We start from the raw sequence: 15,251 nt of genomic DNA, 5'->3' as shown, positions 1-15,251 counted from the left end.
TAATTAGCCTGTGCCTTCAGTACATCTGCGACATCAGTGGATGCTCTTGAGGCACAGAGATCCCTGTGCGGTTCATCTTTGTGGAATGGTTGTTCCGCAGGGCAGAGCTTTGTAGAGCTTTACAAATCTCTAAAACATTCTTGATTGAAACCAGTACATAAAGATTAATTTCCGGGTAACAAATGTTGGATTAGACTCTTCTGAAACTAGCAGTGCTTAAATTATGCTTCTGATGTCAATTATTTGGAGGAGAATAAAGGATACAAAATGCCATCTATGGCTTGCAAATGGTTAACATTTCACTTTAATCCTTGTCTGCTACACATTTGGAAATAGAAAAAAATGGTTTGGTTGGATTCTGGCACTTGCTATATATTGTTATTATTACTTCTTTCATGCATTTAATGTATTATAGCCTTGACCATGGGAGGAGCATAATAACTTAGGTAGGACTGGGTGAAATTTAAAATACGCTAGAGTAATTGGAGTCATTTTGGTATTTTTGCATTACTCGTTTGCCAAAAAATTACTGAAAATGACATGAATTTTCCTATTTTCATAATCATGAGTAACTTGACACACAACCCATACCTTAGAACCCACAGGAACAATAAACTTAGTGAGTGTGAATGGGTGCTGGCTTCTGTTGTTCCTGTTCTATTGCATGCAGCACTATTTTCTTAGCACAAAATGCATCCTCAAGTTCGTTTTGGATGCATCAGAGCATTTTCACTAAGCAAATAGCACTAAATGCTCTGCATAATCTTGCATAATTTTACTGTAATTTTGCATAATTATGCTACAGCAAAGTATACCCGTTACACCCACTCCTAAGCTTAGCACCAGTTTAGCCACATTTCCTCATTTTATTTTTACAGTTTTGCCTTTTCTAAGTAGCACAACATCTATGTAAACCACTTGTTTTGAGAATGGTGGAATATGTCGACTCAGTGAATTGAACTGAGGGCCTCATTTACAAGAAACTGATGCATTGTCATCAATGCATCAGGTTTCTTGCACCTGCAAGAAACTAACAACCCCATGGATGTGCTGTATTTACAATAAAGTGCTCCGTGGTGCACATTTTCACAGATGCATCAAAACGTCTGATGCAGCTGTTGGTGCTAAAGTGATACTTTGCTGGAGTTGCGTCATTAAACTGACGCAACTACAGCAATGCCAGGAGGGTCCCTTTGGAAAAAGCACTGTGTCCGTTTTACGCCTTGTCTGAGCAGGTGGTAAAATTTTGATGCAGTGAAGTTGTAGAGTGACACAGTGAAATGTAAATTTCACAGCATCAGTTCTGTGTGACTGTTTCCCTGGGAATGCCTACTTTTCATACATTACTCCTGGCGCAGGTATAAAGTTATGCAGGACTTTACAAACTGATGCATTGGTCCCAATGCGTCCGTTTGTAAATATGGAGCAGTGTAGTGCACTGCTAGCGCCGATGCTGCGTAAAAAAAAAGTGATGCAGCTGCAGCGCAAGGGGCTTGCAAATGAGGCCCTTAATATTTTGTAGCAGGGTAGATGGTAAGTAAAATTAGGGAGTTATTTACATTGATGAGACATTTTGTGGCCATGAATTCAAAATAAATAGTTGTGGGAAGTGTGATTATAGTGCAGACGATGAGTGCACATTACTTATTATTTTATCACTTAGATAGATGTTTACATTGTTCGAATTCAAAGCCACGGCATTTTGCTATTTGGCATTTTAATGATACTCTTGCTGAGTGACTGGAAATGGTGAAAAAAGAGGAATGTAAATGTCATAACATATGCAAACGAGAAGAAAAATCTTGTTAACTTCAGTTCTAAACTTTTGATTGATTTATCATGGCTCTTTTTAAATATCTTCTTAACTGGGTTTAAAATGAGGAAATTGTTGACACATTAATCAGGGTATCTTGAGACTGCATTAGTATATTTAAGGCATCACTTGCATACCATGTTACAGGTCCTACACTTACATATTATGACTTTTTTTAACTTGTGTTTCCTGGAATGTGGGAATATTTTTGTGATGTTTCATTGTATAATATGTTATGTTATGATATGTTATGCTATTGCAGCTGGTTTTCATATGGGGTATATATAGGTTTTCTTCTTAGTCTGGAATATTTTGGCATTTGTACAGTAGGTGCATCAAACAATTGAACTATTGAACTACCATGCCAATCATTGACACAGCTTCTTGCTATCTGTACTTCTATCCTGACTGAGTACAAACGTGCACAAGGTGCACATTATTGTTAAGGTTTCTGTGCTGTTTAGATGGCCTAAGTTGATATAAGGAATGTAATGCTACCAAATTCAACGCACGTTTAGGAGCTACAGAAATGAATGAAAATATGATTGATTCTAATGCTACTAGTTACTAATGCTATTATAAATATATATATCTTAGCAATTGCTGAATTGTTTTACATAAACAATTAAAATACGTTTGTCACAACTCATTTAATTTTCATTTTCAAGAGTAAATGGTGAAGTTGTAGCTCTGCCGGGATTTCTATAGAGAATTCTATGTTAAGCTTTTTCTCTGGGCAGTTGGCTTGCCGCTGGCATATCGACTCATTGTGGCACTTCCTGGTACCTACTGTAGCTGCAGGAAAGGGTGGCAGTGGTCTTCCTTAGTGAGGGATCTACGCCATAAGAGAAATGCACAGGGAAGGCTTTGTTCATGTGAGAGATGTGTGAAGCAACATAGGCAAGAAAACTCAGCCTACTTGATACCAGTTTTCCTCGTGACAGCATCAGCAGGCTACAATGTCCACCGTCTGAGTGATTCTGGGTATTGCCAAGAGCAGGACTATAACTGCTTCTGTGTTTCATCAGTATCAAAACCCAAGTTGTCAGTCAGTCCGTGAAGAGTTCTGAGTGAGCTTGAATATTGTCAAGAGCACTAGACTGAGTCTGACTATTAGCAGTAACTGAGCTCCAAGGATATCTTTACAGCTCTGGCAGAGAATATGTAATCTGAAGAAAGGTCCTGAGTGAGTCTCTGTGTTTTCATGAGCAGAGCTCTGGATGAATCGATAGATGCTCAATAGCAGAATTCTGGAAGGTGTTTGGACAAACTATTGAGTTAAATATATTGCCTGACAGAAGTATCGGAAATAGTGTTACTTGATGTAGTAGTGTTATGTATTACTATTGTTTATGTAAATGTGATTATTTTTTCAAAAATTTAGCATGTATTTTTTTAGTGATTTAGAATGTTTAATTTTATTTTTTTTACTGAATTTTATTGGAATTTTAAAGTTACCACGCCAAAACGGCCAGGAGGCCAATTATTAGCAAATTGAAACAGTGTTAGAAACAAAACCTAAATGTTGGCAGGATTAGGTCCCATCCACCCGCCCATCTAGGGGGTCTGTCCAATGCAGTTAGAAGCAATATGAGAATGACTGCGGTGTAATATGTTGCCTCAGGTAGTGGGCAACCCATAGGTATACATTTTGTCATCTGTGGCAGAGGTGTGTGATTGTACATGAGCTAGGGTGATACCTCTATAGTCCGCCCCCTTCTGCCAAATTTGTGGGTGCTTTTGGGGACAAACTCTCACCTGATATACGACTATCTCCATACCCATACAGAAATCTGGTCATCTTTTCCAAGCAGCAAAGGACGGGGCACCATCGGCTTTCCAGGCTTTAGCCATGCCTGGTTTGGCAGTGGTGAGACTCAGAAGAAGTAATGCATGCTTATAACTGTTGTCACTAAGGCCTACTGTGATGTGAAGGAGAGTTAGCTTGGGGTCTAGGGGAATGGTCACACTAGTAGCTCCCCTAGGCAGGCAGCAGTGCCCCTCCGTGCAGCTCCAGAAAGTGTGTAGGAAAGTGCCGTCTTCAGATTGACAGCTTAGGAATTGCGTGAGGCTATAACACTTATTCTCCATAGTCAGTGTCTTGTGTAATATGCCCTGTGCAAGTATTTTAATTGTATGAGGCAGAGGCGAACTGAAATGGCTGCCTCCCGGTGGGAGTGTGCTGTGTCCGCTTAATCATTGTCATCCATCTGGCCCAGATGCGCCTCCCTGCCACCCGGCATGGCTGATAGGGTGTGATAGCTGTTGCGTACTAAGGTAAAATAAATCTGTGTTATTTTGTGGGCCCGTAGGTGCTCCAAGAGAAGCTTGCCCTCCAGTGGATTGTATTCAGGGAGTGAATCTAGGTTCCTGATGTAAGGGGCAATAGCGTGCCTGAGTTGGAGATAGTAGAAATTCTTGCTGTAGGTCCTGGAAAGATTTAAGTCCTGTGTTGCACATTATGTCACCCAGAGTACCAATCCCTATAAGGTTTCATCTGCTTAATCCTTCCAGACTGGCCACCTGGGGCTGCTGCATGCCCCATCATAGTGGTGTTATGTCCATCAGCCGCTTCCATTAGCCCATGCGCCACAGGGCAGTTCGCCATTGCTGGGACACCACCTATGTGGCTGGAGGCAAGGACATTGTCTCGGTTGTACCATAGAGGTAATCCAATAAAGGTGTGTTGGCCATCGCCTGCTTCTCAGCCATTTATGCAGGATCCCGATGATGATCATGCCACCATTCATTTTTGATCACCAAGTGTTCTGTGGAATAATAGGAGAATATGCCTGCGGCTACTATAACCCCCACGTATGTGCATTGAGAGGATGTGGTTAAGGCAATGCAGTGTGCACCACCATTCCAATGGAAACACGACAAGAGGGAGTTTACCTTCTTGAACCATGAATAGGGAATTATATGATTGGTATTATTATGTAAATTATGTAATACTGATTGATTTTTGTTTTTTGATATTTGCGGCAGTTAGATTTGTGGGGTATAAGATGAGAAGTTAATTAAGCAGTAATGATTTCTTAATTGTAAATTAATTATTGAATTGATTTTTAATTATGTAATTTATCAAATACTTATGTTACATATATATTAGGTGCAGGCTGATAGGTGTGTAGTGTTCTTGGTGTCCTTGGGTGGAAAGGTAATAAAGTAAAAATTAATTAACAATTCATTATTAATTGTTATTTAATTATCTAGTTGATTTTAATTATGCAAAATTTGGAATGCTGATTTTTTGTGCTTATATTGTAATTGCAGGTGGTGGTAAGTTCATTTAGTAATAATTAATCATCAATTCATTATTATTTGTAAATGACTCAATTGAATTTTAAATCTGTAAATTATGGAATACATATTTATTTTTATTATATTATAGTTGCAGGCTATTAGGTTTTTAGGGTTCTAGGGTGGGAAGATAATTAAGTGATATTTCAGTAACAATTGATTATTATTTAGTAATTAAGTATTCATTTGATTTAAATATGTAAATTATGGCATACTTTTTGTGTTATATTTTAGGTGCGGGCTGCTAGGTTTCTAGGGGTAGGGTGGGACATTTATCAAATAATAATTGAATAACAAATATTTATTAAGTCATAATTATTTTATTGAATTGTAAATATGTAAATTGAGTAATTGTTTTTAGTGTTTTCAATGTATATATATATATATATATATATATATATATATATATATATATATATGGTTTTTTTCGGGTTAGTTAATAATTTTGATATTATGAGTTTAATATTTTTTTACATTAATGGGGTTACTTCTGTGTAATGCGTTTGAAGTGAAGGCCTTGCTTCTACTGCAGTAGCAATAGTAAAATTAACCTCTTTGCAGTTCCACACTTTCCCTATTGTTGCGCTGTTTGGAGTGGGAATAGTAAATTTCACCCCTCTGAAATCCAGCGCTTCCCCTACTATTGCCCAGACTGGAGTGGGAATAATTAATTTTGCCCCATCAAAGTCCAATGCTTTCCCAACTGTTGCGCTGTTGTGAGTAGTACATTTTAGCACTCCAAAATCCATTTTTTTCCTACTGTTGTTTTATTTGGAATTTGAATAGTAAATGCAATCCATCTGAAGTCCAACACTTTCCCTACTGTTGCACAGATTGGAGTGGGAATAGCAAAGTTTATCCCTCTAAAGTCTGCTGCTTTCTCTTCTGTTGCCCTGTTTGGGGTCGGAATAATACATTTAACCTATCCGAAGACTAATGCTTTTCCCTACTGTGGCTCATGCAGGAATAGGAATTGTAAATTTGACCTCTCTGAAGTACAACACTTTCCCTACTGTTGTGCTGCTTAGAGTGGAAATAATACATTTAACCCATCCAAGGTCTAACTATTTTCTTACTGTTGCACAGACTGGACTGGGAATAGTAAATTGCACCCATCCGAAACTCAATACTTCCCTTACTGTTGCACTGTTTGGGGTGGGAATAGTAACTTTAACCCCTCAGAAGTCAAAAGCTTTTTTTTACTGTTGCACAGACTGGAGTGGGGATACTGTTGTATTATTTACTGGTAATCTTCATTACTCCTGGTCCTGTTGCCCTCGTCCCATTCATCACTAATGAGGTGATTCAAGTTCGCATGACAGAAAAAAAGAACAAGAAGAATGCAAAAAGTATGTGCCCCTCTGAAAAGACTGGTGCCTATATAGGCAGAATAGCCAGCATTCCTCCTGAAATCCCAAGACCCCATAGCTGAAGTCCTGATCAACAGATGGAGAGAGGGGCCTGATGAACGGGATGAGGACAACAGAAGTAGCAGTATTGAAACTTACCAATTAGTAATACGACATTACCCCCGGGTCAGCCTTGTCCTCGTCTCATTCCTTTCTAATGAGGAATACCAAAACAGACCGAGGCGGCCTTCAAGCTCAGCAAACCACCACAGAAGATGATAGAGACCACTATTGATTTCAACACTCAACAGTTATTTATTTAGATAGTTGAGAAACTTAGGACAAGACAGAATGCAGCACCCCCATTCCCAAATTGGTAGAATAAGATAACATAATATGCAAAAGAGAATGGCATGCAAAGATGTTAGGTGTAGCCCAAGTAGTTGCCAGACAAATTATAGCAATAGAAACACCATAAATCTCAGCCTATATATTTCATATATTACCTAGTGGTGGTCGCCACTACGTAGTTATAGGTAGGATCAGGTTTCTATACAAATAGCACAATTTTACTTGACTATATCTTTGGCACCGCTTGATGGAAATTTTGGGGTGTTCTGCCCAGGGGGACCAAGAAAAAAAGGGGGTCCCAAAACACGTTTTCCCGATTCATTTTTCCATAGGGATTTTGAACAGCAATAGCGCAAAAACTACTGGACGGAATTACACCGAATTTGCAAGGAAGGTGGGTCCTGGTCCAGAAAGACTTCTTTTTATTTTTGTTTTGGTGTAATTCTGTTCAGTATTTTTTGAGAAATTAAGGGGAAAATAGATTTGTATATCTAGGGATGCAAAGTATTCGTGACCCCTAACGATTTTGTGCTGAGAACTGATTGGCTGATAACACTTCAATAACAGAAGCTGTTGAAATGATGTTAGCCATCTTGGGACTCGGTTTTAACCGAGTCCAAAAATAAAAGGTAAAAAAAGCAAAAGGGGCCAGGGTACAAACACCCTGAGCCCCCAGCTGTGGTACTGGAGTCCCAAAGGGACCATCCCACCCCTGGGCTAAAAAGCATTTTGTTTTTTTTACGAGTGGAGACGCAGTGGATCCGCGAATCCGCTCGTAACATTTTAAAAAACAAATTGCGGACTCCCGCTCTTTGTTAGTCTAATGTCCCGGATGGGCCAAGTCTCGGGGACAACCACCTCCCTGGGGCTCATATTTTTGTGATGCGGGAGGGCCAGTGGCCCCCTCGATACCCTCGGGACGGCCACCTCCCCTGGGCTTTATTGTAATATGGGGGAGGAGGCCTCCTGGCCTCCTCCTGCTGCTCCGTAGAACTCCACCTCCCCGGGCGATCTTGTAATTAATGCAGGGGGGCCACTGCCCCAGGGACCACAGTCCCTCAGAGCAAGACTTTAGTTGGAGCGGGGGCCACGTGGCCCCCGGGGACCACCATTCCCCGGGGCAAATGTTTAAAAAAATAAAGGGGGTCTGTCTTGGACCTCCACACCCTGGGGACCACCACCCCCCCGGGCAAGACTGTAGTTGGAGCGGGGGGCCACGTGGCCCCATCGCACCCTGGGGACCACCACCCTTCGGGCTAAGTCCTCATTGGAGGGGGCCCCTCTCGAGCAGCCTCTGATGGTCCACCCCCCAGGGCCAGCTCTTGCTATGTCCCAGGGTGCCACCATCCTTCTCCTTTGGTAAATTAATCGCTTACTGGTCATAATTTTGTTAGCGTGTTTCAGTAATTATTGCAACCTTAATGCAATCTTATGGTTTTCTGCTTTTTCTGTCATGCTTTGGTATGCGTGGGAAAGCAAATGTTAATGTTGTTTTATAGTTATGTGTTGAAATAAGATAAGAACAAAACAAAACAGAAATTACCAGTTTAATTTATTGAACTAACTATAACTTGCACACCTGCTTCGCTCTTCTTATGACCTCGCACATTAAAACACTTATGACATGAATGATTATACCTCAAATGTAATTTCTGATGACATTTATGAAAAAAAAATCACCAATCAGCATAAAATTTGGCAAATCAGCATGTCAAGTTTCATGCATATCTATCCAGAGGGAGCAAATTTACATGGGGAGTGGGGTGCAACAAAATCTTTCATATGCAAAAAACTTTGGAGTGTTACCAAAGATCTAAACAAACATTTGCAGGCCCTTATCGTGTTTAATGTAGTCTTGATTTACATTGAGTATCATGCTATCTATCAATTAGAGGCTGTGTTAAATTGAAGGGTCAAAAAGTGTTCATTTGCACATATCTTTGGTGCTGCTGAATGAATCAAAATGATATTTTATATGTTGTTGGGAAGTTTAGCCTAGTGCAGGAATCTCCACTTTCAGACATATCTGACAAAGGGGATGAAGTTTAAGTGGGGTCAAAAAATGATTCTATTTGCTAATATCTTTGGTTTTGTATCAATGACAGGTATGAAATTTGGCAGAACCGTAGCATATTTAGCTTAGCCTGTATGGAATTTCTTCAAATCCATCAATAGGAGGTAGAGTTAGTGGCAACAACGAATAATTTGCTAACCTGTCACAGACTGCCGACGTCTGCTACACATCCTTCGAAATGCATAACACAGGTTGGCCGTGAGTACTGACTGAGGTGTTCAACAGATTAGTGCATAACGCATTTGATCAGTTTTTCTTGCACCTTCGGCAGCGGGGTGCATTCATTGTAAACACCCTCCTGTACTGAATATATATATTACCTAGTGGAGGTTGCCACTAGGTAGTTATAGTTTGATATGCTTTTCCATAGACATAGAGTTTTTTGGTTAGAAGCTAATAACTTTGGCCTTGTTTGACGAAACTTCATGAAACTGTCAAAATAAAAAAAAATTCCACCTCAGCTCCTTCCTGGAAAGCTTTGCGGTGATTTGTCAAGAGGGGCTGAGAATAAAAAGGAGGGTCCCCTAACATAAAATCCCCATGATTTTTCTATAGCTTTCTTTAGGCAGAGCTTCAGCAAAAACTGCTTAATGGAATTACATCATATTCATCAGGAAGCTACATTTCGGTCAACAGATTGTGTGTTTTATGATTAGGTGCAGATTGTTCAGTAGTTTTTGAGAAATTTAAGGTTAAAAAGATAATTGTATATTTTGGCAGGTGCGCTCGCAAGAGTCCCGTGAGCCTCCAGCGAGAGTGCAAAATCAAGCATGGAACCCTGTAATTGGTCGAGAGGCCCATTTTTCCCATGAGCCTTCCCGCTATCCCAGGAGCAAGGGACTCCTGCGAGGCCTACAAGAGTGAGCGATCTGATTGACTGGTTGTTGTAATGTTAGACATAACATTACCGCCAATAGTAATTACTGTGAAAATTAGATATGTTGTGTAAGTGAAGTAAAAAAGATATATAAGGAGATACCAGAAAGGCATGACATCCATTTAGATTTAGAGAGGAAGGGAAAACTACTGTGAAGATAATAAATGTATATTGTCTTTAATTTTTACAATATTGCTGGAATTTAGCTGGATCGCAAATAGAAAGAAGGACTAGATGAGTTCTCAATGCACTCTATTATTAGGAATGCATATTGTGGTCCTTTTTAAGAGGAAGTGTGCACAAGATAAGTACTGTGATGAGTAGATGAATAATTTATATTTTTTTTAATGTTGCAATCATGTGGGACTCTCGCAGGATTGGGTAAAGTAGAAAGAAGAAGATGATCTTTGAATGCACTGTAGCATGCACACTTGCTACTGGAGGAAGGACTCTCACTGGAGAGAGTGTTTATCAGAGTCTACTATTTACACCCATCGGCTTGATAAGAGTTGTGGGTAGAGGACAGTCTCTTCCCACACTCTGCTGTGAACACCCATTAGCAGAGAGAGGGGTCTTAGTGGGAAGGACAGCCCCTGAGCTAAGTATTCTATGCACACGCATTATTCAAGAGAGGGGTCACAATGGAGAGGACAGTCCCTATTCACACTATCTACAACACACACCCGTCATCTGAGAGAGAGGTGTGAAAGGACAAGCCTGTCCTTCTCCACACACTATTACACACACTCATCATCTGAGAAAGAGGTCTGAGTGGAGAGGCAGTCCATCCATACACCCTACTATGACCGCCCGTCATCTAAGAGAGAGGTCTAAAGGGAGTGGCCGTCCACCACACACCTACTATGCACATCTGTCATCTGAGAGAGAAGTCTAAAGAAGAAGCCCTTTTCTCCCCACACCCTACTAGGCACAGTTGTTATCTGGGAAAGAGGATTGACAGGAGAGGTCAGTCCTTCCCCACACACTAATATGCACAGCATTCATCTGAGATAGAGATGTGAAAGAATAAGCCTGTCATTCTCCACACACTACTACACAAACCCGTCATCTGAGACAGAAGTCTGAAAGGAAAAGCCAGTCTATCCACACACCCTACTATGCACACCTGTTATCTGAGAGACAGGTCTTAAAGGAAGAACCAGTCCATCCACATAATGTACTATACACACCTATCATCTGAGATAGAGGTCTAGAAGGATAGGCCTGTAACTCCACCCAAATTACTACGCACACCCGTCATCTAAGAGAGAGGTCTCAGCAGAGAGGCAAGTGTCTCTCCACATACCCTACCATGCACACCCATCATCTGATAGAGAGGTCTGAATGGAGAGGCCAGTCCGTCCCCACACTCTACTATGCACAGTTGTCATCTGAGAGAGAGAACAATGCATAATTCATTTCATGTCTAATGTTCTATTTTGTTTAAAATTACAGTAAATCACTGTAATTAACTTAATTCTAAATATACGATCTTGCGAGTGGTTCGGGAGAGCCGAACAGGAAGTACAGCCCCCTCAGAGGCCACATGCGGCTCCAGTGGGAGTCTTGTGAGACCCATCACTTTAACAAAAAACAGAAAACTATCCCACCATCTTTTATTTATTTACTACTCTATTATGGATTAGTATTAATTACTGACTAAAAACATGATAAAGAACCATATAAAATAGATTCCAATGAACTATATAGCACTTTACAACCCTGCGAACATCTCGCAAGGCTCTGGCAAGAGTTATGGCATCTCAAAAAAAGATTGCTGGTAACATGCCTCAGTATCAGTTACCATAATGTAGCAAATAAACAATTTCAATTGAAATATTGAATATCTATCTGTTTAATAGTTACACACATTTCAGAAAGATTTTGCAAATTGTGAATCATATCCTGTTAAGTTACAGTAAAAAAACTTTATTTTTACAAAATAATGTCCGAATACAACATATATTATAAAGTGATTCTACCATACATACACTCACAAAAATTATTAATTTACTTTAAAAAAAGCCCTAGAAACCCACTGAAAAAAAACAAATGTTAACGTAGTGTTATAGTTTGGTGTAGTAAAAATATCTGTTTTCGTTTAAAAATAAACCTTAGAAATTCACTGAAAAAAACCCAAGGTTAAAGTAAAATTATAGCTAGGTGAATTTCTCAGTGAAAATGTTAACATTTTGAACCCAAAAGACACAGAAATTCAGCAGGTATAGTTAGCAGCACTAACTCTAACTTGTGCCCCCGCCATGTACTGGTTATGACCTCACAAATGCATCACTCATGACATGTTCTAGGACATCATTTATGTATTCACTCATGACATCTCAAATGACGTAATTGATGACATCACTGATTACATCATTGATGACATTACTGCTTATATCATCGATGACACCATCCAATAAGTGTGCTAGTTTGTTTTATACTTTACGTAGTGGCAGGTAATTATCATAATACTTTTCTACCTAATTCTATACAGCTAATGGGTTTAGATATTTACAAAATACATGTGTTTCTAATGTACCATAGCTGTGTAGCGGTATTGAACATATTATAAAAGTTGCATACCCCACATCCTTGAGCCTTAAACAGGCCCCAGGGACCCTCATCTTCTGGGACCTATAATTTACAAAAGGGGATGGGGTACGCAGCCCCCTCACTAAGCCTTTTACAGAAATTCACTGGCAAAACACAAATGTTGAAGTGATGTTATAGTTAGGTACAAATGTAAGTAAAAACATAACATTTTAAATAGTAAAACAATTGAAATTTACCAGTTATAGTTATCTCAATAAACTATAACTCATGACCTAAAGAAACTATAACTCGTACCCCCACCATGAACAGTGATGTCATCAATTATCTCAACAGGGCTGTTGGATGGGGTCCTCCTGGCCGCACCCCTCCTCTTAAAAAAAGGTTGTGCTGGAAAGGATAGAAGCATATCAGATGAGGAAAAACATATATTTGTGTGTACATTAGTTACGGGCTGCTCCATGAGTGCCTTATCCATGCCACATTTTCAGGGCGTCCACCTAAGCCAGCTTTGCTTAAAATTAATCTAAAGTGACATAATCAGTGCTTAACCTGTATATCTGGCATGGACTTAGCTGTAGGAGACATATGCTGGAAGCACCATTCCAATTTAGTGGCGGGGTTCTCCTATGTAAAGAAATTTTAAATTGTTAATTACTTAGGATCAGGTGAGCTAAGGATGTCTAAGCCCATACAAATGTTTTAATATTTTCATTGCACAAACACACTGTTTGAGGACTGAACAATGTTGAAGAATAAAATATTACAAATTGTCCTCCACTTTGATCAAAACTATCTTTAAACTTTGCATTAACATCACAATTTCTTATTTCTCTATAGGAGGTGATGGAACACAAGCAAATACAGAGGACAGCCAGGAAAATCAAGAAAAGACCCGATGTCAGTCGTGTGCTACTACGTTCCTTAAGATCGTCTGGGGATTTCTCATTATTTTGTCTGTTTCATCATCTTGGGTTGGAACCACACAGATAGTGAAAATCACTTACAAGAACTTTTATTGCCCCTTTTTCATGACTTGGTTCTCAACAAATTGGAACATTATGTTTTTCCCTATATATTACTCTGGGCACTTGGCCACAGCACAAGAAAAACAATCTCCAATAAAGAAAATCAGGTCAGTTCCATTTATTTAACTAGATTAATTTAAATGTATCTTGTTCAATGATCATCTGTTGAATTGCATTGATTTTCAAATATATATATATATTTCACCTGGTCTGTCTATTATCATCTTTGTCAAAATGCAGGCACTATTTGTAAATGATTCAAAAGATACGTATATGTGCCTCTTATGTTCTGCAGGTGTGACTTAATACAAAGATTCTGTTATGTTCCGCTTTAGGGAGGAGCAATAAGTGCCACCGCACTGGGCATTGAGCTCAGGGGTCAGGGGGTGCTGTGTTTAAAATATCTTAGGATTTAAAAGCAGCTGCTGCAAAGTTCCTTGTGCTTCCAGCAATTTGCTAGTCGCTGGCCGTGGAGGGGCTCCGTACCGGCAAGCGATTGAAACAATTATGCCGTGCACTGCCGTGCACTGCGCTCCGGCATCTTATTCACAATTTTATTTAATTTTTTTAAAGAAAATGCGGAATTAGTTTAACAAAACAAACTCACCCTGGAGGAGAAGGTTGCAGACAAATTTGGGCATGCGACTTGGATGCAGGCCGCTTGGGACGTTTAGCGTGGGAGGCGTGTTTCTGCCAGAATCTCCCTCCCGGGCAGTAAAGCCAGAGCCAGCACATGCGGTGAGGCAGACTGGAAGATGCCAATTCTATTAAAGTTTAAGTCATGGAGAGGATCGGCTGAACAGACAATAGACCCAAGGAAGGAAGGTATTTGGGTTCTGTGGAGGGGCCCACTGTTGCTCCAGAGATTTACAAGTTATCTATCCCCCAGGATGTTGACAATTATTACAACCTTAGCATGCAGAACACGAAGGGGGTGAATTCGGCTAAAAAGAGGGGAGGAAGCGGAGCTGGGAGGAAGTGAGAACTGAACTAATCATTAAGGAGTTCTAATAAGAGCTCTAACTTGAAAGGGTTTTTGCCCCCTTAGGTTGGGCCGCCCCCTCCATGGGCAGAAATTCGATGATCTGGCAGAAAGAACGGCTGCGCTGGAATTGGAAGTCTCAGATCTAAAAGGAGACATGGAAGAGAATAAGGAGGCAATCCATCAAGTGAAATTGAGGGAGCAGGATGCACAAGTAAAGCTTGAAATGATGGAGAATAGACTGAGGAGGAACAACCTGAGGTTTTTAATAGTACCTGAGGATCTGGAAGACGGGGATTTGAAGAGTTTTTTTTGTCCACCTGATTAAACAAGCCACTCAGGTGGAAGATAAGGAAAAAGATTTGTTAAAGCAAGTGCATAGAGACCCCTTTAGGAAAAATCCCAGCAGGGGTAAACCTAGGAAAATGTTTGTGTGTTTCCATACCTATGCCATTAAAGAGCGTATTTTAGCTGCCGCCTTAAAGAAGAAATCTTTAACTGCAGAAGGTATGGATTTTGAGATTAGGTCTGACCTGTCCTCTATGACATTGAATCAACAGTGTGAATTAGGGAAAAGAATCAATGTTTTGAAGCAATTAGGGGCCACAGCCCAGTTGAGATTCCCTGCTTCCCTGAGGGTGATGGTAAACAACAAGATGTATATATTTAGAGATACTAGAGAGGTAGATGGTCTGATTAAGACGTTGGACAAGGATTATCAGCCATTAGGTTAATGGGGCACGGTATTTGACATATGTGAGCTAAAGTCCGGCAGAAGGAGCCTCCCATGGCGAGTTCGCTGAGTGAGGAGATTGGGTGGGTTCTTTCAGGGATGGGTTGGAGGGAAGGTAGAGGATGGGGGAATAGGGAGGAGGGGGTGTTGCACAGGATGGGGAGCATGGGGAAAAAATTTTTAAAAAATTG

General features: G+C 40.1%; 1 protein-coding gene across 2 annotated transcripts in view; it reads left to right on the top strand.

Annotated features, from left to right (window-relative positions):
* The window catches only part of SLC35F4 (solute carrier family 35 member F4), a 620,276-nt gene that overhangs the window by 376,175 nt on the left and 228,850 nt on the right, over window positions 1–15,251 (top strand). For both annotated transcript variants that reach the window (XM_069205978.1, XM_069205979.1), the window contains exon 3: window positions 13,158–13,452. In XM_069205978.1, coding sequence (XP_069062079.1) covers window positions 13,158–13,452 — 295 coding nt within the window. The remainder of the gene's footprint in view (window positions 1–13,157; window positions 13,453–15,251) is intronic.

The sequence above is a fragment of the Pleurodeles waltl genome, chromosome 9 (genome assembly GCF_031143425.1).
Source record: "Pleurodeles waltl isolate 20211129_DDA chromosome 9, aPleWal1.hap1.20221129, whole genome shotgun sequence".
NCBI classification, from domain to species: Eukaryota; Metazoa; Chordata; class Amphibia; order Caudata; family Salamandridae; genus Pleurodeles; species Pleurodeles waltl.
The sequence above is the reverse complement of the archived record's forward strand: the minus strand, read 5'-3'. Positions and strand labels throughout refer to the sequence as shown.